Genomic DNA, 27,283 nt, shown 5'->3' with positions numbered 1-27,283 from the left:
CCCTACACCCCCACCCCCGTCCAGGACTGGCCCTCTCTGAAAAGGGCCCACAAGAAGGTTCAGAACAGCCCACCAAGTCGCTCCCTTCCCTGCTCCTGTCAGTGTACACCGAGCCACAAGCCTTTTGACCAAACTCCAGCTTTGTGGCAGAACCCAGTTAAATTCCACAAAGGAATTCAGGTTTCTGTTCCCAACCTGAAGCATATAACTTCATGGGACCATTTTTATTAAGTTGGATGATATCCAAAACTATTTCCACATGAGGAAGATGTCTCTAGACCCTTAGCGCTGACAGAGACTGAAAAAAAGACTGCTTATCAACTACTTGACTGGAGGACCAGCCTCTAAGAGGGGTTGTTCTCACTGGCCAGTCCTCAGCTCTGGGAGGCCAGGGGAAGGTGATGAGGGACCTCCCTGACAGAGGCAGTAGACCACCCACCCTGTCTGCAGATGAAAGTGTGAGAGGCCACAGTCAGAGCACCTCACACTCTCCAGGCCTCTCTTCAAAGTTCTTTTAAAAATCAAATTTTCGGAGACAATGGTGGGGGGGCAGGAAGGCCCTGGGCCCTAAGGAGTGCTGGGTGAAGGGTAGCCCTGCCCCAGCCCTCCAGCCCCCCTTCTAGATCCTTGTTCTGTACAAAGCAAGTCTCCCCTGGACTTTCATCTGCAGCCACCTCAAAAGAAAAATACCATTGCTGCCTCCCGCTAAACTCCAGCCCCAGAGTGCAAGAGAGACAAACCATAGATGCCAATGTGTTTTTTTTAAATCACCTTCTTACCAGAAGATCCCCTTTACCTGCAGAACTCAAAACATCAAGCCCTCCAAAACCATATTTACTTTTTTCAAAAAGTAAATTGCTTACTTTTTCAAAAAGTAAGCATCCAAGTCTGTCCACCCAGGGAAGTCCAGTCCTGGGGGGTGCAGTCACTCCTGGTTCCCCCGGAGTGGGGGGTGGGGGGGCGGTTACCTCGGTCCAGAGCAGGCCGAGGGAGCTGGTGATGAGGGGCAGAACCCGGCGGTCTAGCGGCGGTTTAGAGGCCACCCCGGAGTGCAGCTCCCGCAGCTTCCCAGCTGCACCCCTACAGGGCGCCCGAGCCGCTAATGTTTAACCTCCCGCGGCCCGCCGCACCCACGGCTCGGACTACAAGGGCGCTCCCCACCCGCGGCCCTCCCTGGGCCGAATTCCTGCCATAGTTTTCTCACGCGGTCCCGCTCACCTGGAGGCCGCCGGGAGCCGGCAGAGGTCCAGAGGCGCGGGCTCCCCAGTGTAGCCCCAGCCCCGCCTCCCGGCTCGCTCCACCACCCCGACCGCCGGGAGGCCGTTCCCGGAACACTCGGCGCCACGCGGGCCGCGGATGCACCCCCAGGAGCGGGGAGCCCGGACGCCTTCCCCCGCTGGGACAGAGCCGGCGCGCCCACCCCAGTGCGGCCGATCGGCACGCCCGCGGGCAACCGAGCCTCCCACGCCAGCAGCTGGAGGCCCGGGGTCTCACGCCGCCGGCTCCCGGGACCGCCGCCCCACCTCGCCCAGACAGGGGTGGAGACTCTCCCCAGCGCCCCCGAGACGAGCTATTTTTAAATCTGTTACGGAGGCGGGAGGGAGGGGAATGCCACGTTTAATCCGTCGGGAAAAGCCGGGATCCAAGAGAGTGGCTCCCAGGCCTTGCTGAGAGGGCAGCCGCATGGAGCCCGGGGAGCTGGACGCGCTCCCATCTACACACACGCACGCACACACACACACACGCACACGCACACACACGCTAACAAAGGCTGGCCTGCTGGAAAGCAGGAGCAGTTGCAGAGCTGGCGCTTAAGGCAAGCAACACAACTGCCAACCTGCTAGCTTGCCCTGTGGATCCAGCTCTGAAACCCAGGACCGAAGAACTCTCTCTCCTGACACTGGTCCCTGAGCCCTAGCCAGATTTACGGAGACCCAGATTTCTGGGATTTTTTTAAAGGCCTTCCTCCCACGCCAGTCTCAATCTGCCACACTCTGTGTCTTGGGGCGGCCAAAGCTGAAGTGTGTGGGAACAAGTGTTGGAAGGATGCGGAGAAATTGGACCCCTTGTGCACTGCAGGTGGGAATATAAAGTGGTACAGCTGCTGTGAAAAAGAGAATGGCAAGTCCTCAAAAAACTAGCAATAAAATTACCATATGATCCAGCAATTCCATTTCTGGGTATATACTCAAAAGAATGAAAACAGGGACCAAAACTGATATTTGTGCATACATACTCACAAAAGCACTATTCACGATAGTCAAAAGGTGTAAACAACCCAACTGTCCATCAGCATATTAATGGATAAACACAATGTGTTACATACATACAATGAACTATTATTCAGTCTTAAGACATAATGAAATACTGGAGCACCTGGATGGCTCAGTTGGTTAAGTGGCTGCCTTTGGCTCAGGTCTTGCTCTCAGGGTCCCGGGATGGAGACCTACCGGGGCTTCCTGCTCAGCGGGAAGTCTGCTTCTCCCTCTGCCTCTGCTCCTCCCCCCTCATGAGCTCGTGGGTGCTGTCTCTCTCTCTCTCTCTCTCTCTTTCAAATAAATAAAATTTTTTAAAAAATAATGAAATACTGATACATGCCACAATATGAATGAACCTTGGAAATATTATGCTAGGTGAAATAAGCCAGATACAAAAGGAGAAATGTCGTGATTCCATTTATTCAAGTAACTGGAATAGTTAAATTCATAGAGATATTCCAGAAAGTGGAATAGTGGTTACCAGGGGCTGGCGCAGGGTGAGGGGACCATAGAGAATAGGAAGTTATTGTTTAATGGGTACAGAGTTTCAGTCTGGGACAATGGCGAAGTTCTAGAGAGGAAGAGTGGTGTTGGCTGTGCAATAATGTGAATGTACTTAATGCCACTGAATTGTACATTTGAAAATAGTTAAAATGGTAAATTTTATGATATATATATGTGTGTGTATATATATATATATATATACATATAACCCCTATTTTTTAAATGGAAAAAAAAAAGACCTGGGTGGCCAGGACCAAGATCAAGTAGGGATGTCTGTAAGCCATCTAGTCTGATGGGGAATCTTATTCCTCCTCTCCTGGCCAGGGCACTCTCTTCACTCCAGGAGTTCCTGCCGCCTATCAGAGGGGAGCAAAGAGTCAAGGCTTTAGAGTCAAAGATGACTTAACATCCTGGAAGAGAACACAGCAACAATCTCTCTGACATCAGCTGTAGTAACATTTTTCTAGATAGGTCTCCTGAGGCAAGGGAAACAAAAGCAAAAATAAACTATTGGGATTACATCAAAATAAAAAGACTTCTTCACAGTGAAGAAAACAATCAATAAAACTAAAAGGCAACCTACTGAGTTGGAGAAGATATTTGCCTATAACATAGTCAATAAAGGGTTAGTATTTAAAATATATAAAGAACTGATACAACTCAACATCCTAAAAACAAATAATCCAATCAAAAACTAGGCAGAAGACATGAACAGACATGTCTCCAAAGAAGATATCCAGATGGCTAATAGACACATGAAAAGATGCTCAACATCATTCATCATCAGGGAGATGCAAATCAAAACCACAATGAGATATCACCTCACACCTATCAGAATGGCTAAAGACAACAACACAAGAAACAACAATTGTGGAGGATGTGGAGAGAAAGGAACCCTCTGGCACTCTTGGTGGGAATGCAAACTGGTGCAGCCACTGTGGATTAACAGTAGGCAGGTTCCTCAAAAAGTTAAAAACAGAACTACCCTATGATTACACTACCAGGTATTTACTTAAAAAATACAAAAACACTGATTCAAAGGGATACTACACATCTCTATGTTTATTGCAGCATTATTTACAATAGCCAAATTATGGAAGCAGCCCAAGTGTCCATCGATAGATAAATGGATAAAGAGGTGGTATACACTTAAAATGGAATAATATTCAGCCATAAAAAAGAATGAAGTCTTGGGTTTTGAACGAGACGAAGACGGAACTGAAGCTCGGCACAGGCCGTGGATGCGGTCCCGCTGAGAGCCGAAGATGGCAGTGAACGTATATTCAACATCAATCACCAGTGATAACCTAAGTCGACATGACATGCTGGCCTGGATCAACGAGTCTCTGCAGCTGAATCTGACGAAGATCGAACAGTTGTGCTCAGGGGCTGCCTACCGTCAGTTTATGGACACGCTGTTCCCTGGCTCCATTGCCTTGAAGAAAGTGAAATTCCAGGCTAAGCTAGAACATGAATACATCCAGAACTTCAAAATACTACAAGCAGGTTTTAAGAGAATGGGTGTTGACAAAATAAGTCTGTGGACAAATTAGTAAAAGGAAAGTTTCAGGACAATTTTGAATTTGTTCAGTGGTTCAAGAAGTTTTTTGATGCAAACTATGATGGAAAAGACTAGGACCCCGTAGCTGCCAGACAAGGTCAAGAAACTGCAGTGACTCCCTCCCTTGTTGCTCCAGCTCTGAACAAACTGAAGAAACCTCTCAGCTCTAGCAGTGCAGCTCCACAGAGGCCCATTGCAACACACAGAACTACTGCAACCCCTAAGGCTGGCCCAGGGGCGGGGGGAGGGGTGTGAAAGAATCCTGGTGTGCGCAACAGGGATGACGAAGCAGCTGAATTGATGCAGTAGGTCAATGTATTGAAACTTACCGTCGAAGACTTGGAGAAAGAAAGAGATTTCTACTTTGGAAAGCTAAGGAACGTTGAACTGATTTGCCAGGAGAACGAGGGGAAAAACAACCCAGTATTGCAGAAGATCGTGGACATTCTGTATGCCACAGATGAAGGCTTTGTGATACCTGATGAAGGGGGCCCACAGGAGGAACAAGAAGAGTATTAAGGGCCTGGAGCAGCAGAGCAACATCTGAATTCTTCACTCCAAATCACGTGCTTAACTGTAAAATACCCCCTTTTGTTATTCCTAGAGGACTCACTGGTTTCTTTTCATGAGCAAACAGTACCTCTTCTTAAAGTGCACTTTGCAGAAGTTTCACCCCTTTTCCAATGAGTTTGAGTTAGGAGCTTTTACCCTGTAGCAGAGCAGTATTAACATCTAGTTGGGTCACCTAGGGAACAAAGAGGCTGACCATACGGCTCACCGTGTGGACGCTGGTAACACTGATTGCTGGAGAAGGTGTTTTTATGTGATACACTGACATGGAAACCTCAGTAGAGAAATGTAAAGACTGATTTGAATTTTAAGCTGATGTGAAATCTTGGCAGAGAACGTTTTAATAAATAAATGCCTTAAGAGTAAAAAAAAAAAAAATGAAGTCTTGCCATTTGCAACAACATGGATGGTGCTAGAGAGTACAAAGCCAAGCGAAATAAGTCAGTCAGAGAAAGACAAATACCGTATGATTTCACTCATATGTGAAATTTAAGAAACGAAACAAACGAGCAAAGGAAAAAAGAGAGAAAGAATCAAACCAAAAAACAGACTCTTAACTCTAGAGAACAAACTGATGGTTACCGGAGGGGAGGGGGGTGGGGGGCGGGGGAAATAAGTAAAGGGGACAAGGAGTGCACTTGTGATGAGCACGGAGTCATGTACAGAATTGTTGAATCACTATATTGTACACCTGCAACTATTATAACACTGAATGTTAACTCTACTGGAATTAAAATTTTTAAAAAGATACGTTTTATATTTCCACATTCCCAAACTGTGTAACCCTGGAAAAAATCACTTAACCTTCTATAAAATGGAAAAAATAAACTCTTATCTAGCAGGCTCATTATGAGAACCAAATTAGCTAAGGTATCTCTAAGGGCCTGGCAGTCAGTGATGTGTCCTCTCGAGTTCAGTCAAATGTGAAATCTGTGGGGGCTTGGAGCATTTGCTTCTCAGCTCTCTCCCCCCCTGTATCCCCAAAGTGTGCAGGAAGTAGCTCTGACGGTACCTGTGTGTGTTTCTATGTGTCATTTACACCAGTCTCAATTTCCCTATCTGTAAATGGGGTGCCCTCCTTTGCAGGGTTGTTGTGAGAAAGTGAACTTGGCATACAGCTTCATCTACCTGGTCAGTAATTCCAAATGTTCAGTAATTCCATGTTCAGCTGACCAAGACTTCCCATGCGTGGAACCTCCACATCCTTCCCTCCCTGGGCCACATTTCAACATTCAGTACAGCCAAGAGTTATCGAGTGCCGGGGCACCTCGGTGGCTCAGTTGGTTAAGCGACTGCCTTCGGCTCAGGTCATGATCCTGGAGTCCCGGGATCGAGTCCCACATCGGGCTCCCTGCTCAGCAGGGAGTCTGCTTCTCCCTCTAACCCTCCCCCCTCTCATGTACTCTCTCTCTCTCTCTCTCTCTCTCTCTCATTCTCACTCTCTCAAATAAACAAATAAATCTTTAAAAAAAAAAAAAAGAGTTATCAAGTGCCCACTGTGTGCAGGCTCTGTTCTAGATTCCAAAGGATACCAAGGGTTTATAATGGACTAGATCACCTAGCACTGGGGAACTGTCACACTCTACTGTGCCTCCTCTGCCTCCTCTGCCACAGCACACAAAAGGGTTGGCAGCACCACTGGGGACAGGGATATAGTCCATGATACAGGAACAGGCCAAAGGAGACTGACCCTAAATGGCTAGTCCAGGGAACATCACTGTCACCATGAGCAGCCGGGCCATAACTATTGGATGGGAGGAGAAAAGGGTGGGTTCTCAATACCTATGCTTTTCATCTGGCCCCATAGCCTCTCACCCCTTCCTCAACCAGTGACAGACACCTACTCTCTGACTCAGCACACACACCATCACAGCTTGTCTCCTTCCTACACTTAAGGATGTGTCAGGAGACAGTGGGAGAGACTGCTGACTGAAGGTGGACTGTAGACCCTAGGCAGCCCACAATAGGAGTGCTCTCTGCTGTCAATTGTTGATAGCACAGCTCAGAAGCCAGCTCCAGAGCCAGCTCCAGCTTCCAGAAGGACATCTGAGGTGTATGGGGCAGATCTCCCAGCATCTCCCAGATGCTGGCCATGCATGGTAAATGAGGTAATTTTAGGTCAAAAGTATATTGTTGGGTTTTCACAGTGCTGATCTATAGACAGGTATATAGTCAAAGGGAGATTTTACATAAAAATCTGGTTTGCTGATTTCTCTTGAAAAATTAGTTGACCATACAGCTGAAGGTCCATTTCTGGGCTCTCGATTCTGTTCCATTGATCTATGTGTCTGTTTTTGTGCCAGTACCATACTGTCTTGATGATTACAGATTTGTAATAGAGCTGGAAGTCCGGAACTGTAATGTCACCAGCTTTGCTTTTCTTTTTCAACATTCCTCTGGCTGGTCGGGGTCTTTTCTGGTTCCATACAAATTTTAGGATTATTTGTTCCATTTCTTTGAAAAAAGTGGATGGTACTTTGATAGGGATTGCATTAAATGTGTAGATTGCTCTAGGTAGCATAGACTTTTTCATAATATTTGTTCTTCCAATCCATGAGCATGAAACGTTTTTCCATTTCTTTGTGTCTCCCTCGATTTCTTTCATGAGTATTCTATAGTTTCTTGAGTACAGATACTTGTCTCTGGTTTCTCCAAAGAAGACATCCAAATGGCCAACAGACACATGAAAAAGTGCTCATCATCACTTGGCATCAGGGAAATACAAATCAAAACCACAATGAGATACTACCTCACACCAGTCAGAATGGCTAAAATTAACAAGTCAGGAAACGACAGATGCTGGCAAGGATGCAGAGAAAGGGGAACCCTCTTACACTGTGGGTGGGAATGCAAGCTGGTGCAGCCACTCTGAAAAACAGTATGGAGGTTCCTCAAAAAGTTGAAAATAGAGCTACCCTATGACCCAGCAAATGCACTACTAGGTATTTACCCCAAAGATACAAATGTAGTGATTCAAAGAGGCACGTGCCCTCCAATGTTTATAGCAGCAAGATCCACAATAGCCAAACTATGGAAAGAGCCAAGATGTCCATCGACAGATGAATGGATAAAGAAGATGTGGTATAGATTTACAATGGAACATTATGCAGCCATCAAAAAAATGAAATCTTGCCATTTGCAATGACGTGGGTGGAACTAGAGGGTATTATGCTAAGCAAAATAAGTCAATCAGAGAAAGACAATTATCATATGATCTCATTGATATGTGGAATTCAAGAAACAAGACAGAGGATCATAGGGGAAGAGAGGAAAAAATGAAACAAGACGAAACCAGAGAGGGAGACGGACCATTAAGAGATCTTAATCTCAGGAAAAAAACTGAGGGTTGCTGGAGTGGAGGGGGGTGGGAGGGATGGGGTGGCTGGGTGATGGACATTGGGGAGGGTATGTGCAATGGTGAGCGCTGTGAATTGTGTAAGACTCAAGAATCACAGACTTGTACCCCTGAAACAAATAATACATTATATGTTAATAAAAATGTTTAAAAATAAAAATAAATAAATAGATTTTTGGCATTGGTGAAGGATGGGAAAATGGGCAATTTCAAACAGCTTTTTTTTTTAAATAATTTGGCACCACATATGAAAATGTAAAGTCCTCAAAAATGCAGGAATCAGAGCTTTTGCTACAGCATTACATGCACTATTAGAATTAGAATCAACTTAAATGTCCACTAATTGGGTATTCATTAAATAGATTATGATATATATCCTAAAATGAAACATTCTGCAACCATTATGAAGAATAAGTTGTGCTAATGAAAAAAGGTATCCAAGATACACATTGTTAAAGTGAAAAACAACTGACATAATAGTATGTTTTTTAAAAACTCATAAAAAGGGGCACCTGGGTGGCTCAGTGGGTGAAGTGTCTCCCTTCAGCTCAGGTCATGATCCCAGGGTCCTGGGATCGAGCCCCCACATCGGGCTCCCTGCTTGGCGGGAAGCCTGCTTCTCCCTCTCCTTCTCCCCCTGCTTGTGTTCCCTCTCTCACTGTCTCTCTCTCTGTCAAAGAAATAAATAGAATCTTTAAAAAAGAAAATAAAAAATAAAAACTCATATGAGAGATTCAAGGGTGATATTCAAATATTTAACTACCAGACTTGCACAGGCACTAACCCTAGAGCAGGAAACTAGACAGCCTTCTGGAGCCAGTCTTAACCCTTTACTTGCTACACTGTGGGGGTGCTGGAGGGAAGAGCTAGGGCAGACAAGGTGCTAGCTGGAAATACTTGGAGGGCTTGTGGCCAAAGCTTCTTACTGATAGCATGCTATACACGCAGAGAAAAAGAGAGAGATAAATACCAAATTTGACATGGTACAAAAGGCATTTTCACCCTTTGCTCTATACAATCTTGTTTGAAATTTTAAGAATGAGTGTGGGATTTGAGAAAAAATAATTAATATAGAGAAGCCAACAGCATGGCCTATTTCCAAAGTCTATTGTGACATAAACATGTGGCACAGACTAACAGAAAAGGCCAGAAGGAATCCAGGGCCATCTGGAGCCCCAGAAATCCCACACTTCTTACTACTCATAGCTTTAACCCTTTGCTCCACCCCCCTCACTACCACATCTTGATATATCCTTTTCTATGAAACAAACTGTACTTCTTAAGCAATACATTATTAATTTATTTCCCACATTTTATTAATCAGAGACATTTTACTGTCAGGTAAATCTCCCTATAAACATCAAATTATCAACATTAACACAATGAATTCATATAATCACAGCCCCACATAAAGAAATGTGACATTCAGATTGACCTATTTGGTCCCATCATGAAACAACTCATATATTTTTGAAGCATTAAAACTGTTCCTGGGGCGCCTGGGTGACTCAGTCGGTTAAGCATCGGACTCTTAATTTCAGCTCAGGTCATGATCTCAGGGCCGTGAGTTTGAGCCCCACCTCTGGCTTGCGCTGGGCATGGAGCCTGCTTAAGATTCTCTCTCCCTCTCCCTCTGCCCCCTGCCCCCATCCTGCTCTCACGGGTATGCATGCACTCTCTCTCTCTCTCTAAAAAAAAAAAAAAGAAAAAGAAAGAAATATTAAAGCTATTCCTATCCTTTCAAAACCTTTGGCAATGTTAGCTGGACCATCCATCATGTATTCTCCAGATGTAGAAATTAGATCCAATGTGTGTGACTTTCCTCCCTGAAAGGGCCGGCCATGAAAATCCTCACCTGTGGGGACAATCAGGAGAGCTGAAAACCAGCAGGGGTTCAGCTGTGAGAAGGAACAGCAGGCCCCAAAATCTGACCATGGTATCAGATATCTAAGAATCCAGAGCAAGTAGCCAGGCATAAATAAAGCTCGGCAGGAGACATGACTTGTATTTTTAATAAGACTGTCAGAGCAGTGATTCCCAAAGGGGGAAATATCAAAATGAAAGGGGATGGGGGGTTGGAGAATGTAGTTTGAAAAATCATCATATTTTTATATTTGGAAAAAATAGAAACTATTTTTCCCATAAAGCCAACTATCAAAAGGAAAGTGTTAGAAAATCTTGGCTGATGAATATTTGTAAAAGAAATATTGATTCTCACACTTCCTGGAAAGAGGAGGTATATTTTTCCGTCACTGTTAAAGGGGAAGTGGTTTGTAAAAATAGAATTGGTAATTTGCTTTTATGAGCCAATTGCGGTAGGATAGGGAACAGCAGAACACCCTGGGAAAAGCAAGAGGGTATCAGAGGGGGATGTGGCCAGTCGTTAGGATAAGTACGAGGGACCTATAATGGACTGAATGTTCATGTCCCCCCAACATTCATATGTCGAAATCCTATCCCTCAATGTGATGATATTAGGAGGTGGGGCCTTTGGGAGGTAATTAGGTCATGAGGGTGAAGCCCTCATGAGGGGATCAGTTCCTCTGTAAAAGAGACCCCAGAGATCTCCCTTGACCCTTTCCACTATATGAAGATTCAACAAGAAAAGTGCCCTCTGCCACCGGAAGAGGATCCTCACCCTAATCTTAGACTACCAGCCTCCAGAACCATGAGAAGTAAATTTCTGTTGTTTATATGCCACCCAGTCTATGATACTTGGCTACTGCAGCCCAGATTGACCAAGACAGAACATTGTCTGCTTGATCCAGCTGTATCTTCAGCAACTAAATCAGTGCTCGGCACACCAAAGGCACTCAGTTAATGCTCACTGACTGAATGCATTAAGGAATATCAAAATCAGGACCAGAAATCAGGTCTCTTTTTCCCCAGTCAATTCTCTAACAGGTCCTAAAATTAATCTTACGGAAGTAAATTTAACAAGTAGCAAAACTGTTAGCTGCCCCTCCTAACACCCATTTTCTCTTCCTCCTTAAATTTTTCAGCTTCTCTTACAGGTACACTCTGACCAGTGAGATGTAAGGGGAAGCATTATAAGGGACTTGTAGGAAGTCTCCATAAAATAAAGGAGGTACACCTTCTTCCTTCCTTCCACCTGCTGCCCGAAATGCAGACATAATGGGCTGGAGATCAAGCAACCATATAGATCATGGGCTATGGACACTAAGGATGGCAAATGACAAACAAAAAGATGCAAGAAACCTAGGTCCCCAGTGACTGCAGTGACCATACCCATCCCCCACCACCGCCAAATCACCTACCTTCAGACTTCTTTTACATGAGAGAGAAAGAAGCTTCTCTATTTTACACACCGATGGTCTTTGGGGTTTTTCTACTACAGACAGAGAAAGCTGACCCTTCCTGATATGTGGGTAAGCCCCCAGCCCCGAGCAACGTGGGCATGAACCGAAATGGGTAAGCCCCCACCCCCCAGGCAACGTGGGCATGAACCGAAAGCTGCCACTCCAGGAAGCGTCCAGTCCTACGACACAGCAGCAGCAACCCAGTGCTGGCTCTATTTGTTACCTGGACCCAGCGTCCCAGTCCCCGAGGCCTCTGGGCCTTGAATCAGGTCCCTGTAAGTCCTAGGACAGTGCTTACGGCAGAGGTTCTCCACCAGCGTGTTGCTTCCTCTGACCACAGTCCTTCCTTCCTTGTTCATGTAGTTCCACAGATGCAGGGCGTAGGAGTCATTGAAGCTCAGGTCTCTGTCCCAGACTTCATAGTAGCGCCTCCACTCCGGATAGGAGATGGGGTAAAATCTTTGGGGGTGTAGGAAGGACAAGTTCAAACACCTGAGGTCACTCACCTCCTGGAAGTCTCCAAGTTTGCACCACAGTCTCAACATCCTCGTCATCAAACCGGGACCCTGGTTGCCCCAAATTTCTGAATTGTAGTGTTCAACAAAGTTTTCCATGCACTCCCACAGGAAGGGGTGGTGGGGGAGGAACCCAAACACCCCATTACTAGAGTACCGAGAAGACTGTGCAGCCAGAAAGTTCTCCTCGCGGATGGGCCTGATGGAGATGACATCAGTATCCATGTAGATGCCGCCATACTTCCAGATGATGGCCAGGCGGGACGCATCTGAGCTGACGTGGAGCCAGTTGCTCTCTACGCTGGCATTGATCTGCAAGAACGGGAGCAAATCAGCCACAGCAGCAGCAGGAAAGGGCAAGGTGTCCCAAAGGGAGGTCAGCCCAGGGCGGCTGAGGAGAAGGAAGAAAGCCAGCTTCTCAAAACTCTACCGCACAAAAGCCCAATTTTGCAAATTTACCAAACTTACCTCCACCCAAAAATTTGCCTTCAAGTGAAAAGTTTACAGCAATCTAACAACGGGAAGATTTTAGCAGCTTTTAAAGATTTTGTGAATTTGCTTTAAAAAAAAAAAAAATTGAAGCAGTGGAATGGTAAAGGAGAAACCCAGCAGGGATTTCACAATAAACCCTTTGAGTCATTTTCAGCTGGGTGTACATTAACCACAAATATGAAACTGTGAAGAAAGAATTTCTTGAGTCCTAAAAATGCTAAAAACTGATCAAGAAAAAATATACTAGGAAACTGTAAATAGATCAATATGGATGCTCTTTGAGAAATTGGTAGAAGACTCTTAAAATGCATGCATGTTTTCTTTCACTAGTTAATTCCTTTGATAATATTCATGGAGGGCCTACTTTCTATGTGCCAAGCTCTGTTATAGTTGCTAAGGAGATAGCAGTAAACAGATAAAAATCCTTACTGGGTGGAGATAGACAATAAACAAATCAATATATAATATGTTGGGTGTTCATAAGGACCGCGAAGGAAAAAAAGCTGGATAAGGGGACTCTGTGAAGGGGGCGGGATGGAGCACTATCTTATCTTGGCTTCCAATAGAAACCTGAATGAAGTTGTTGAGTGAACCATGCCGATATCTCAGAGAAAAGGGTTCTAGGTAGAAGGACAGCAAGTGCAAGGGCCCTGAGCTACCAGCACACTCTCTGTGTGCAGGAACAGAAAGGAGGCAGTGTGGCCAAAGCAGAGTAGTGAAGGAGAGGGATAGGAGATGAGAACAGAGAGGGATGGGTGGAGAGGGAGGGCAGATCACATAGGCTGGGGTAAAGACTGAAATTATTTGGAAGGTTTGGAAGAAAGGAGTGATGTGATCTGACTTAGTCTTAAAAAGGTCATGCTGGCTGCTATGTGGAAAACCAACAGGGACGGGGCTTGGGAGGTGGCAAGGGCAGAAGCACAGAGGCAAGTTAGGAAAGGCTGTTGAAGTGGTCAGAAGTGTCCCAGGGCCCACCTTGTTCCTAAAATTCAACATTGTAAGATTGACATACAGCTCAGAGGACCTATGCTCTATGGAACATTAGCTCCAAGAAAACATTTATGTCTTACCGAAAGAGGTGTCCATGCTCAAATAAGTTTGGAAAATGCTGGGTTGAAAAAAATTAATGTTTCTTTAGTTCAAAAGTACAGAAACTTTCAACTCCTCATGTACATGATTAGTCTGCGAGGGGAAAAAGGGGGAAGGGTATAGTATGCAGCATCTTCCAAGACAAGTGGAGCAGAGATTTATTTGTCCAAGGAGCAAAGCACAGTTAAGCTAATGTTCACTAGCCCAGGTGTGGGGAAAGTAGGCCAACACACTGCCTGTGCTTGTTTAGTCCTCCTGAAACACCCTCTAGCAGGTTAGCCCTGAGAGTGACAGGAGCCTCTCCAGCGTGTCCCCTCCAGGGGGCCCCCTCCACTGCCAGGACCTGCATCCCTGGCCCATGGCCTGCCCTACTGCCTCCCAGGGGCTCGAGCTGGTCGCCGCCTATTTGTTGGGGACCCTGTGCTGGCAGCTGCAGGTGAAATCTCAGTCTGGTGAGCTGCTCCATTGCCTCCTGATGAGCCTCAATTTGAGACCTCCAGGCTCTTCAGGAGAAGAGATGGGCACACTAGGATCTAGAAGTCCCATGGGGCCAAGAGTACAACTAGCCACCGCCCCCTCAGGCCTGTCACTTAGTCCAGAAAACGTCTCTAGCTGGCAGTACCTAGGTGCTAGTGTGTCCTCCCCACAGGACAGTAGACTGAGTAATGGCCACTCAAAGACCTCAGGCCCTAGAGCCTGGAATGTATGAATGTCACCGCATGTGGAAAAGGGGTCTTTGCAGATGTGATTACATTAAGGATCTTGAGATGGGGAGATTATTCCAGGTTGTCCTGATGAGCCCTAAATGCTATCACAAGTATCGCTTAAAGACAGATGTAGAGGGAAAGTTCACACACACACACACACACACACACACACACACACACACAGGGAAAAGGGGATGTGCAGATCTTCACAAGAAGGATTTTTCCCTAGTGCCTTCCTAGGAACTGGGCCCCTGCCAGCCCCGTGACATCCACCCAGGGAAATGGATTTGGGCCTTGTGGCCTCCATAACCGTAAGAGAACCAATGTCTGCCGTTTAGGTCACCCGGTGTGTAATCCTCTGTCACAGGAGCCATAGGGACCTAACACAAGAACGTGCACAATGGCCTCACTATTTTGTCTTGGCCTGCAAAGCCTAAAGGATTTACAGTCTGTCTCTTTACAAAGAAAATGCTTGCTGCCATTTGGTCTAGCCTACGCTTAGAACTTAGAAAGGATTTTACATGGCCAGCAAATGGTATTATTTGGATGTCGATTTTTAAATTACTTTGGAGTTTTTAAAATAATATAATATAATAATAATATAAATAATAATAAATATAAATATTTATTATATTTATATTTATTATTTCTATATATTATTTATATATTTATATATTTATTTATATATATTTTTATAAAGTATTTATATATAAATAAAATAAATAATATAAAATGAACATATTCTCATCACTAAATGCACTCCTAATCCAATCACACAAAAACACCTACTATTACCGTGTGTTGTGTTACTTTCTTCAGGTTGTTTTCTTCCACGTAGATTGGGGGGAGTACATAGCTAAAACAATTACAGTTACATTATAACGTAATTGTATTTACGCCTTATTGCATTGTAGTCTTCACAAGACGTCACAGCTAACGCCTTCATAGTGAAGTTATTGAGTGGTTCTACTGTAATTTCCTTAAGAATTATCCAATCGTGGGTCCTCTGTGAGAGAAATATTTAATTGAAATATTACTTCCTTATTATGCTATGTTACTAAGATGAAGACTATAAAATTTTCAAGAGCTCCAGGAGTTTCTTGGTCATATCTTAATATAATCCGATCTCATATAGCAGCACTCTCCACCTGATCCTTCATGAATTTCCTATTCATATCATGTTCAAATTAAATATTGCCTAGGTTCCCACTCAGATGCAAAAAAAATTAACATAGGTGGGTTTAAATAAATGAAAAATAAGTGGTTATACCCTCAGAAAGAATCTAGAAATTCATTCAGTTAAGAATAGTCTCAAAAGAAACCTCATTCCTAAGAAATAAAGCTGGAGGCATAAGACACAAGGCTCGAGATGAACCTAACTTAAGTCTCTCCTGTTTATTTGAATCAGGACTCAACTCTGTAGAAAGAAGACCAGGATCTGGGTTCTAGTCCCATCTCTGACCTGAGTCCTTGTGTTCAGTTCACCTATCCACAAAATGAGCAGATGGGACCCCTTTTCTGTGGTCCCTCCCAACGCTGACCTCCTAAGATTCTCTGAATACTTACGCGAGTGTACCATGAAAGCAACGGTGTGTCTTCAAACAGCCTTTTCATATCCAAAGGGAAGAAGAAAACATTGTCTATTGCTGAGAGGAGGGAAAAGCCTGGGTAAGTGGCATTTGAGGGCAGCCGTGTGGTGTCATAGAGACCCTTCATGAAGAACGCCACAGGCTGCCCAGGATAAATCTTGGCAGCAGACTCCACAGCACAAGAGACCAGAGGAGTTGGCTCCATTCTCTCCGAGGTCTCTATGAACACAATGCCGCGCCCATGGCCCAGGAGGGTTTCCAGGTCCTGCTGGGACTTTTGGGGAGGAAGGCAGGAGAAGAGACAGCGGGACTTCACATTCAGCTGGTAGAAGAAGACACAGACAAGCAACAGGATGACCAACAGGGAATGCTGGAGCTCCTTCAGCATGTCTCCGTCTCTCTCCTGGCCTGCTCCTTTAAAGCAACACAACTCATTACAAAAATACACTCACAACACCTGATAAAGATGGCCCACAAGAAAACGAGCCATGAATATCACCCTGAGGATATCCTCAAAAAAAAAAAAAAGGATCAAATCAAGTACAATAATAGTAAAAAGAAAAATGCATTCACTAAGGTTTATCTGAGGAATCTGAGGACGATTCAAAACAGGAAAATAATCATTCATCCTTTTGAGTGGCCCAGAAAGCAACAGGCATGAAGAACATCACTACATGAGCTATGGTAGAAAGTTTTCTGAAGTTTTGCCCCAGGTTGTCTAGCTTCAGTTTGCAGGGCTTCAGGGAAATGGACATTTTTGGTTCTCAGGGTTTCCAAGTCAAGAGAATGGGAGAAACTTAAAAACCTTCATTTCTAGAGTCATAGCCAGGTGTTTGAGGAAACCAGAAGCACTCAGGATCTGGCCCAATTTTATAGGCACACAACAAACATTCGAAGTCAATTAATCAGAACTAGAATCTAACATCTACAATGGTGTGTTGTTGCAATTTAATTTTTCTCCCTAAAAGCACCCTCATTTCTGTCAAAGATAGCCAAATTAAAACTAATTCATTTTTTAAAAAAGTCCATTTTTAACAAATTTGGCCTAATTAATTTACAGCAAAAATAATGATTGACCATATGGGTTTTTTTTTAAAAATCTGCTTTTGTTGGAACTTTTTATAAGGAATTTCACATTGAACTTTTAATAGCCTCTCAAGGCCAGAAGCCAAACCAAATACTTGCCATCAGACTCACCTACAATACCTGGAGATTTAGAGGAATTCCTCTCTTCCTGTCGTCCCCAAAATATCCTGAGGTTCCTGTACCTGCCAGGAAGTGACATTCTTTACTCACCTTGTAAGGCTCCTGGGAACTCTATAAGCAAAGTATCAGGCCAGTATTTCCAAGGGGCTTTATTGACTCCATAAAGCCAACCTTCACTCCTTAAAGCTCTCCAGTCATATCTGAGTCAATGCATGTGTTTCTCAAATATGACATTCCAGTTAAAGCCTTGGTAATACAGCCAATGTTTTCAATGGTGTCCTGTTACAAGGAGAACAGATTCTCATTGGATTTATGTAAATGACTATAATTGCCACAAGAGAAAGAATACTCAGGGTTTCTGAATTCTGGAGGGTTCGGATAGGGAGAAAATATAATTGTTTTTATTTGCTTACAAAGAAATATTTTATCAAATTCCTATTAACTCATAGATACCTTAAGAGAAAAGGTTTCCTTAAATCTGGAAGAGCAAACACTAGAGAACAAGCAATGTTTAAACAACACTCATAAAACCTATAATCATCTTTTTCAGTTCACTTAGTCTCATGTTATTCATTCTTGTTCTGTTTGAAGGCAGTTTTTCCACTAGTTCTAGAGACTCTTACCCAGTTTAGTTTTATGATCTTAAAGATATCAGAGACCTGTGTTCATCAAAAGTCCTTTTCATGAATCTCCTTGAGGCAGAAACACATTTGCAAGAGCATCAGGACAATAACTGTCAATGACAAAAAAACTCAAAAATGGCCGTGGTTGAAAGTCTGATGGGAGTGTATCAGAATGCAGCTGACAAGGAAATTTGGTTATTTTTGTGACACACAACATTTCTATAAGTAGAATTTCAAGTGATGACATTATACCAGGACATATTAAAGCTTTAGGAATTTTTTATGTAATTTTTGCAATAGTTATAGCATTTACCCACACAATATAACTTAAGAAGGTTTATCATCATTTGTTTGACAATGCTTCCCATGTAACTTAACATGCCAAATAAACAACTCTAATTAGTCAAAAAGACTCCATTTGGAATTTGAATTTGGGAGAAGTTTGTTAAAAACCTCAGAGATTTCTAAAGCACATGCCTAAATAAGATTACAAATCATTACAAAACTTAAAACATAATTAATCCAAAAAAAGAAAACCTTAATTAATCTGTTTAACAAAGGTGGCCTTAAGAGATTCTAAAAGCAAATACAGCATACATAGTAGTTAACAAAATTTAGCTCTTTTAATATTGAGAAGTTTTAATTTTCTTAAGTAATCAAAAAAAAACTGATGAAGACAAAGCATCTTTGTTTTTTCTGGGCAGAAAAAGAAAAAAAAACCTTTGCTCATAATTTCTTATCAAGAGCAGACCAACAATCCAAGAAAACTTAGTCTTTTTAACTGAGAGAAAAACCAAATTCCAATCTTACACTAGTGCACTTTCAAAATTCATTCATTCCAATCTTAGTCTTGACCATGTATATAATTATTTTCCAAAGATTCTCCTTCACGAACCTTTTATTTTTTTAATTTTATTTTATTACGTTATGTTAGTCACCATACATTACATCATTAGTTTTTGATGTAGTGTTTCATGATTCATTGTTTTCGTATAACACCCAGTGCTCCATGCAGTACTTGCCCTCCTTAATACCCATCACGGGGCTAACCCGTCCCCCCACTCCCCCGCCCCTCTAGAACCCTCAGTTCGTTTCTCGGAGTCCATAGTCTCTCATGGTTCATCTCCCCCTCCGAATTCCCCCTCTTCATGTTTCCCTTCCTTCTCCTAATGTCCTCCATGCTCTTCCTTATGTGCCACAAATAAGTGAAACCATATGATAATTGACTTTCTCTGCTTGACTTACTTCACTTGGCATAATCTCCTCCAGTTCCATCCACGCTGATGTAAAAGTTGGGTATTCATCCTTTCTGATGGCTGAGTAATATTCCTTTGTATATATGGACCACATCTTCTTTATCCATTCTTCACGAACCTTTTATAACTTTCTTTTTCCATTTAGAGTTTGTCCTAACATTTTCCTCTCTAAACAACCAGTCTCATTTCAGGACTAAATTATTTTTTTTCCTCAACAAAAATGTGTCCTCATTCTTTATACAAGAGGTATCTCTCACTTTCCTACCTACAGAGTCGCTTTCCATATTATTTCCAACAGTCTCAATCACATTTATCAGAATTTTAATTCTTAAAAACCTCAGTCTCTAGTGAAAACTAAGTAGTAACCAATTATGAGCTGTCTGTTACATCAGAATTCTTTAAATTGGCCAATTTATGAAGATATTTCATAATTTCTAAAAATGTGTTTTTTCATAGTACAATTTTCAATAAGGCATAATACATGTTTATAAACAGACCCAAATTTATCTTTAGTTTCTCTGTAATTAGAGGCAAAAGCAAACAAACCTATGTTTAGTAAATAATATTTCAGTATTTTACCTTATTTAAAAACTCTTTATTCAACTTATTTGCTTTTAACAATTATCCATGAATACTTCATGAGACAGATAAAATCAACCATTATTTTAAATCATCTTTGCTGACAAATTGCAACAGAGATAACAAGTTTATTTGACCTTTAGTGAACCTTGGTAAAATAAAAGTTTTAAATTTAATGTTGACAACTCTAAAGACATGTCTATTTTTTTATTTTATTTTTATTTTTTTTGAAAGGGTAGGAGCCTTATTTTATTTATTTAGCATATAATGTATTACTGGTTTCAGAGGAAGAGGCCAGTGATTCATCAGTCTTATATAATAACCAGTGCTCATTACATCACATGCCCTCTTTAATGTCTATCACCCAGTTACCCCATCGCCCCTACCTCTCTCCCCTCCAGCAACCCTGTCTATTTTAATTAAACCAAGAAACTTGAATTTTAATTTATCAAAGATTATCTCAGACCACACGAACTTGAAAAACATTTGGATTAGTTCTTATCTTTCTGAGTTTTAGAATGCCCAATTTTTACAAGTGTTTGCCTTTAAGCCAAATAAAAAGAACTCTTTCACAAATTAATTGTTAGCAATGCCATCCAGAGGTAGAGAAAATATCTCACATTTATAACACATATGGACCCATATACACAAACAAGATGCCACCAAAATTTAGCCTTTGTTTCACTAATATTTGTGGAGAGTGGAGAGGACATTATAGACCTAATTCCCAAATATCTCTCTTTTACAAAACAAATCTAATTACAAGGTACCGTTATAATCTATGGATCCATTAATGAGTCATTTTCCATTTTCCAGTTAGAACATGGCCATTTTTGTCCAAAGATACCAAAAGCTACAGCAACCAGTAAGCCAAATGAAGCCCAGAGTGCCTCTGTGGTATTGGTGCTACCCCCCCCCCCAAAGTTGGGGGCTTCACTGTTTGAACCGATGGCTTCCTAGCTTCTGACTGGGTAGGCTTATGATTGGCTCTCTCTAATTGTGTACACAAGGAAACGAATTCAGACATGTCAAAAGAATCCCATTTAGGCCATCTGAGACTCAGATCATCCTTAGTGAAAATGTCCCAATTAAATCACCACTTGCAAGTAGAGGTTCCGTGTGTGCTGTACATCGAGCCTGCAGGAGTTTCCCGAGACACCTCCTCTAGGCTTTCAGTCACCTGAAAGCACCATTTGGCCTGAAGGAGCAAGTGTCCCTTCTCTTTGGAGCTGAGTGATTCAGTCTATCATATTTCTAGCCAGAAAATTTACTCAAGCCTTCTATTAATAACACCAGTTAGCATCACGCCAAATAAAACAACCAACCCATCAGCTCCAACCCCTCTAGGTTATCTCCACCTAGAGAATATTACTGGTAACCCTCAACAGCTCCAAGGAAAGTCAGGAGCATCAACTTCAGGTAAGGAGGTCCAGATATCAGGAGAACTCACCTGATACACCTGCGAGGTACTAAGAAGTTGGAGGGGCACAGAGGGCCCCTGCTGGTACCGAGCCTGAGTTCCCGAGGACCCACAGGTAATCTCAAAAGAGTTGTTCTGATATCCTGTTGACTATACGGAGAAATGTCGATACAAATTGAACAAACCTTTTAGAATTTTTGAAAGAAAGAGTTTTATTTGAACCCAAGCTAGGACAGTTGCCCAGGATACACAATCTTCACAAAGAAGAGAGTGCTCTGGTGAAAGAACATTTGGTGCACTTTAAAAAGTTACAAATAATTAGACAAAGGACATTTCAGAAAGCTGCAGACCTTATCTTAAGCTTCTAGTATAATGCAAGCCTGTATAACTTTTAAAATTATGGGAACCAGGGAGGTTTTTTTGTTTTGTTTTGTTTTTCTTTTTCTTATCTTTATGTTTGGGATGCTCCTTTTTGGTTATTTTTTAAACAAATCAGATGTCCAATCTATGCTCAGGGCAGAAATAAAACCCATCTCTGAGGTTTTGCAAAGTCATTTTGACCTTGGTAGTGTTAAAGTATAGCTTCTCTGAGAGCCCAGGAACAGGACCCACAAATATTAAAGTTGAAAGATTCCTTTATTTTATCACCTTCCAGCCAGGAACTTGAAGTTAGCCAATATGTGAGGTCTTAGCAATGACAAGTTTTTCCTGCTATACTTTCCAATAAATCACCGCTTAATCATCCAATTCAACAACCAGGGGAATTAAATCATTGGCAGAAGCTCAACACCAAACACAAGGAGTTCCCAGGAAGCTTCTCCCTTTACTAAGATGACCCAAACACAGAGACTTGGGGAATATAAGGAGTTTGCACAATCTATCAGGTGACCCATACACCAACCCCAGTCCTTCCTGTTGGTGGGTCTATCAGGGAGGGTTAAAAAGTATCATAACACAACCCCGGAGCCGACAGATCATGCACCTGGGCGGTTCGCTTCAGTGGAAATCATGGGCAGAGACATGGGAAAGTTTCCTCACTAGACAACCCTATAAATTGATTCTAACTTTGCAAACACAAGTTTCGATGAAAAGAAAAGCAAAGCCATCACCACAAAGAAGCAATGGACAAACCCCAGTAGTCCAAGGGCCTGGTGATCTGGAATGGGAATTGATTCCCTGATTTCAGTGACAGGGTTTTAGGAAGGGCGCTTTTGCCCTGAGGTCCCCCTTGTGGTATGCGAACTGCCTGTCAGTCTCAGGAGGTCAGCTTCATCAGCCTCCACTGATGGGGCAGTCCCCACATCTCCCAAGTCAGTGTCACTCTCCTGCAGTCTGCTCCCCAGCACCCCTGACAGGAGCACTTAGTAATCCTCTTTGGAGGCATCCTCTGCTCAGGGAGTCACCTGTCTTCAGTCCAGAGCCTTCTCCCAGCCCCGATCAGGTATCCACAGTTCCCCCTGGATGCTCGGATGTGAACAGGGAGGTCCCCTCTTGAGCAGACTTTGGATCCTGACATAGCAGGTCCTACATCAAGGAAGGTAAACCTGTCCCACTCGTCTATGGCTTCCGGTTCCCATGTGCCCGAGGCTCCCCAGGACAGCTCTTTGGGTCTCCACACACACACCTCTTCCTTTGCAACTGAATTTATTCTCTGAAACTAGGAATTCTAGGTTCAGCATGGCTTGGCATCTTTCCAGAGTTCCCTAGCATTAGATAGATTGGGTTTCTTTCCTTGCAGAGGGCAAGGGAGAGCAGAGCTCCTGCTCCCCACTCTAGGGTAACTAGAGGGCTCTGTTTGAGGGGAGCGGTACTTTCCTAGATACATCCCGTGTCTCAGGTACTCATATATCCTAGTGCCTTCCAACTGCTTGCATAGAGGCCAAAATCACTAAGCGGGTGGTCAAGTCAGAGAACAGAGAAGTAGTTGGTGGTCTTTGTCACAGGGATGAAAGTAAGCATTGGTGAAGCCCTGAAATCCTAAAGCACAAAAAGTAGGACCTGTCTGCCCAAGAACTAAGGAAAGGGTATGATGGAAAAAACACTGAGCTTAGAGTCTTGCCTCTACCCAGCCCAGGCTGAGGGCACCAGGACAATACCCCAGTCTGCCTGGAGCCTCGGCTCCCTCGTGCGCTCTGGAAGATAACCGACTGCAGGCCCATGGGGAGCATGAAAGAGCTCTCTGGAAGGCAAAGATGCAACACTCACTGTCCACCATGGCGAAGAAGAGACAAAAAGAACATGATGACTGTAGATGACATTTGGACTCCATGATGAAAAACATTAAGTTGTTGTTTTCAGATGAACAAAATCTATTTCCCAGTAAACCTTGAAAAAGGAAATCCTTGGCCCTGTGTGAGAGAGGATGAGGCATGTGCAGAAGCCAGCAGTAGGTCACTGGTACCTAAGGGGGTGTCTTTTACGGTCCCAGCGTGAGGTCCTTTCTAAGTCCCTCTGAGGGGGTCTACTGTCACCTGAGCCACTCTATCAGAAACCGCCCCGGGCCTCCAGATCCATCCCTTCAGTGTTCCCTCTTCCCTTAAGAGCAGAACTGTTTTTCCTTCCTTCTGCTCCCCTTTCTGTTCTCTCTGGCTGGACCACGCTAACCTTCTGTGTCTGTGGTCAGGAGCCTCCTAACCAGAGGCTCAAGGGTGGACTTCAGGAAACCCTGAACCCTGGGGTCACAGCTTGCAGCAGTCCCTTTACCTGGATGCCACCTATCCATAGCTTCTCCTACGTGTCACATCAGGAATGTCCTTGCTCTTGGACCCTCTGTGACATTAACTCTGTTCAAAACTCATCAAAATATCTTCACCGCACAATCGCAGGCCTTCTCCAACCAGCCAAGCGGCCCCTGGGGACCCCAATGTAGATATCTGAGGAGACACGTACAAAGAACTATTTTCCTTTGAGGAGTGGATGGGTCCGAACACACTGGTGACAGTCACGTGGGCATCTAGGTAGTGTCCGCTTCCCTAGGAGTTTCTAACCACTTGTGAAAGATTTTTTACTTCCTCTGTTGCAATGTAAGCCCGGCTTGGTCAATCCCATGGACTATGGAGCCTGGTGTTTACTGCTAAGTAATAAGATCTTAGGAAATGTGGATTGCTATAGACCCAAAGAGATGAACAGGGTGGGAAAAAAACTCTTGAGTCCAGTGTTCTTTGGATTTTACAATGCTGTTCTTTGGATGTTTGGAATTAGTACCAAAAAAATAAAATAAAATAAAAAATAAAAAGCAGTACCAGGAAGAAAACCACAGAACTACAGCAGAAATTTCCTCAACACTCTAGCCCTATGGATAACTTCTGATAACTTCAACTGTAAGTAGTTCCGTGTTTAGGCCTCAACTCCCTCTGCCATAAAGGACTCACTGTATTGAGAAGGAAAAGGTAAAGTCATTTTTAACAATAAATGTTTGTTGAATTGAATTACATGTGGAAAGCACACTTCTCAATTCTGTAGCTTCTTTGAACTCTGATTGACTGTAAGAAGGAAATATGCAAGCCCACAATACTTGTCCTATTTACTTTGGAACTGTGGGGACCACAGTTCCGGTTTTTAACTTATTTGTTGAGCAAGTGGGACTGATAAATTTGTTAAAGCATTCAACTATCAATAGGACAAAACCAATATGGAAATATCTTATCAACGTTGCTAATTTCTTTCACCACTCTTCTGAGGCTGGAACAAAGACTGGAGTGTTGGGTTTATATGAATAGTGAGGAGACAGCTGGACAGAGGCAGTTCACTGCAGAGTGAGAAATAATCCATAGCCTAACACTTGGGAACCCATGGGAGAATCATTGAAGCACATTAAGGAGTGACATTATCAACATTAAATCTTGAAAAAAAAAAATGTTTTTACTAAAGATCAGTGAGTTCGTGCCAGAGTAAGATCCCCTTGTCCCGGGGCAGTATTTTGAACTATTCAGCATGTTTAAGAAAATTGCTCTAGCTTTGTGTTTCTGGAAATACTGCTCTTTGTTCTCCACTCAGCCATACCAGTTAAATATGCTCCTGTTGACAAAATTTTATGTAGCCATCAAGAACGTGTGTCTGGGTTTGTTCTGGAAATTACTGTATCTACACGTCACTTCCCCCCTTTTTAAAACTGTACCTGCAAGTAAAAGAAGAGATGGGGATAAAGGCAGGGAGATGAGAGAAAATAATTGTTCTCAGTGAAACAATTGTGCCCCAAACACCAGAATTTCAAGCTAAAGAACAGAATCTGCAAGAAGCCCGCAGCAAACAGTGGACCAGGCCGAGCGTGGAAGGCGGAAGGTGTTTGCTATTACACTCTGTAAGTCAGTATTTCATTTCTCCTTCCTACAAGGATTTGGGAACATCTTTGGAGCCACCTGTGCCAAGTGTCCACAAGGCACAGGAACTTTATAAGATTGAGTGGCCATGAAAATCAGCACTTCCCAATATGGCTGAAACTGTTATAGACTGAATGTTTGTGCCCCGCCCCCAACCAGCACCAAAATTCATATGTTAAAGCCTTAATCCCCCCATGATGTTTTTGGAGGTGGGGTCTTTCAGAGGGAATTAGGTTTAAATGAGGTTATGAAGTTGGCATCCTTTAAGAAGATGAGATCTCTCTCTCTCTCTCCCTGAGCATGTACCAAGGAAAAACCATGTGATGACATAGCCAGAAGGGAAGATATATATAAACCAGGAAAAGGATCCTCACCAGGAACCCAACCTGCACCCTGATCTTGGACTACCCAGCCTCCAGAACTGTGAACAGCAAATGTTTGCTTATTAAGCCACCGGTCTACAGTGTTTTGTGATAGCAGCCCAAATGACTGAGAAAGAAACCCCATAGTAAGTTTTCTCTGATTTCCTTTCACATATTTTCATAAGAATCTGTTTTTGAGCCATCGGTAAGTTTGGAACTTGTCTTAAGATTTGAAGAATTGAACCCAGGCCTCCAGTGGGGGAAAGGACAACTTCATCTGCAATAGAAACCCATAACGGGTGTAATTGTCCTCCTTACCTGAGACCTCTCTGCCTTCCCTTCCTTTTGTCCTTCCACACACCTCTTGTTTGTCCTCTTGTTATGCCTTCTCTCTGTAAATGGAGCCTCCTGGTCTCCCTTATCTCAGTGCCTAACAGCTTCACCATGCACCCTGTACCCAAATCAGGAAATCAAGGGGTCACTCTTCACTCTTCCCTTCCCTACCCCTCCTGTACAAGCTATGTCAGCTCAGGTCTTCCAAAAAGCAGACACTGGACCAGATCAATTATACAAGAACTTTTATTAGCAGAAATGCCTGTGTGGGAGAAAATAAGAAGGTTGCTGTATGAGGCTGGAAAGCTGAAAAATCCCCGTGGGAGTCTGAGAAGCTTGAATGGAAGTGTCCTGAGCCACCTCGCTGACAGTTGTCCTTGTCTACATGGCAGGTTCAGCAGGGCCATCAGAAAGTCCTCAAACCAGTCAGCCATTAGAGGAGGGCTGTATCTCCCAGGAATGGGTCTACTCAGGATTCTTGCTACATCAGTCACTAGAAGTCCACAGAAGAGTCGCCTAAGCACAGCTCAGCGATGCATTTCACAGAGCAGTAGCTGGTACTTCGGTCACTTAGGCATCGTCTGGTTGGGTGTCCTTGAGGCACATCCTCATGGCTGCCAGTGCACCCCCTTGAGCTGCACAGATCTACTTCTCCACATAGTTTCAGGGAGCAGTGCTTCCATGTTTCCCATGGGCCTTTCTTCCCGAGGGAAGCTACTAAGAAGGAGGTTAGAAGGATGAACCACACAGCCCCTGTCACTGTAGTTGACCTCAGGGCTGCAACTCATCCACTCCCTCCTCCAACATCCATTCAGAATTCCCTTCACCCCCAAAGGGCTAGCACTTCAGCTGCACCTTATCACATGCTGGTAGCTTAGCTAGTTGTGCAACTCACAACCTTCTAGTCCCTGAATCCTTGGTAGTCATACCCTTTCTCAGTTCGGGGTTGCAGCATGTGTCTGCTCACAGTTACAATAGGGCAAAAGAGGACCAGGGGGCCACAAAGTAGATCCCCTAGGTTCCAGACATACCGTATTCCTTCCTGCTCCTAGTGTGTAGAAGCAGCCAGACCTCCTCCTGCTGAGCAGGGTCAATTATCTCCACCAGCATAACTGCTCCTTTTACTTGCTGGTCCCTGGGCACAGAAAGTTCAGTGCCTTACAGCAGTTCATAATTCAGTGACACCCTTGCTTTTATCACCTGGCAAGAATCTGTTCTATTTGGG

The 27,283-nt window shown here is 43.6% G+C and overlaps 2 protein-coding genes and 1 pseudogene across 2 annotated transcripts in view; 1 reads left to right on the top strand and 2 right to left on the bottom strand.

Annotated features, from left to right (window-relative positions):
• LOC112831453 (cilium assembly protein DZIP1L) overlaps positions 1 to 27,283 on the bottom strand; it is an 81,379-nt gene that overhangs the window by 40,678 nt on the left and 13,418 nt on the right. The window contains exons 2-5 of the mRNA XM_025881764.2: positions 21,075 to 21,194; positions 17,158 to 17,228; positions 15,938 to 16,374; positions 12,075 to 12,395 (exon numbers count right to left, since the gene is read on the bottom strand). Coding sequence (XP_025737549.2) covers positions 12,075 to 12,395; positions 15,938 to 16,348 — 732 coding nt within the window. The 5' untranslated portion in view covers positions 16,349 to 16,374; positions 17,158 to 17,228; positions 21,075 to 21,194. The remainder of the gene's footprint in view (positions 1 to 12,074; positions 12,396 to 15,937; positions 16,375 to 17,157; positions 17,229 to 21,074; positions 21,195 to 27,283) is intronic.
• Positions 3,969 to 4,873, top strand: LOC112831462 (microtubule-associated protein RP/EB family member 1 pseudogene; annotated as a pseudogene).
• The window catches only part of DBR1 (debranching RNA lariats 1), a 34,408-nt gene continuing 33,427 nt past the window's right edge, over positions 26,303 to 27,283 (bottom strand). Inside the window, exon 10 of the mRNA XM_073899550.1 lies at positions 26,303 to 26,775. Coding sequence (XP_073755651.1) covers positions 26,552 to 26,775 — 224 coding nt within the window. The 3' untranslated portion in view covers positions 26,303 to 26,551. The remainder of the gene's footprint in view (positions 26,776 to 27,283) is intronic.

The sequence above is a fragment of the Callorhinus ursinus genome, unplaced genomic scaffold (genome assembly GCF_003265705.2).
Source record: "Callorhinus ursinus isolate GAN/ISIS: 27379988/994484 unplaced genomic scaffold, GSC_fseal_2.0 scaffold1, whole genome shotgun sequence".
Taxonomy (NCBI): domain Eukaryota; kingdom Metazoa; phylum Chordata; class Mammalia; order Carnivora; family Otariidae; genus Callorhinus; species Callorhinus ursinus.
Note: the sequence above shows the minus strand (reverse complement) of the source record. Positions and strands in the feature narration are given on the sequence as shown.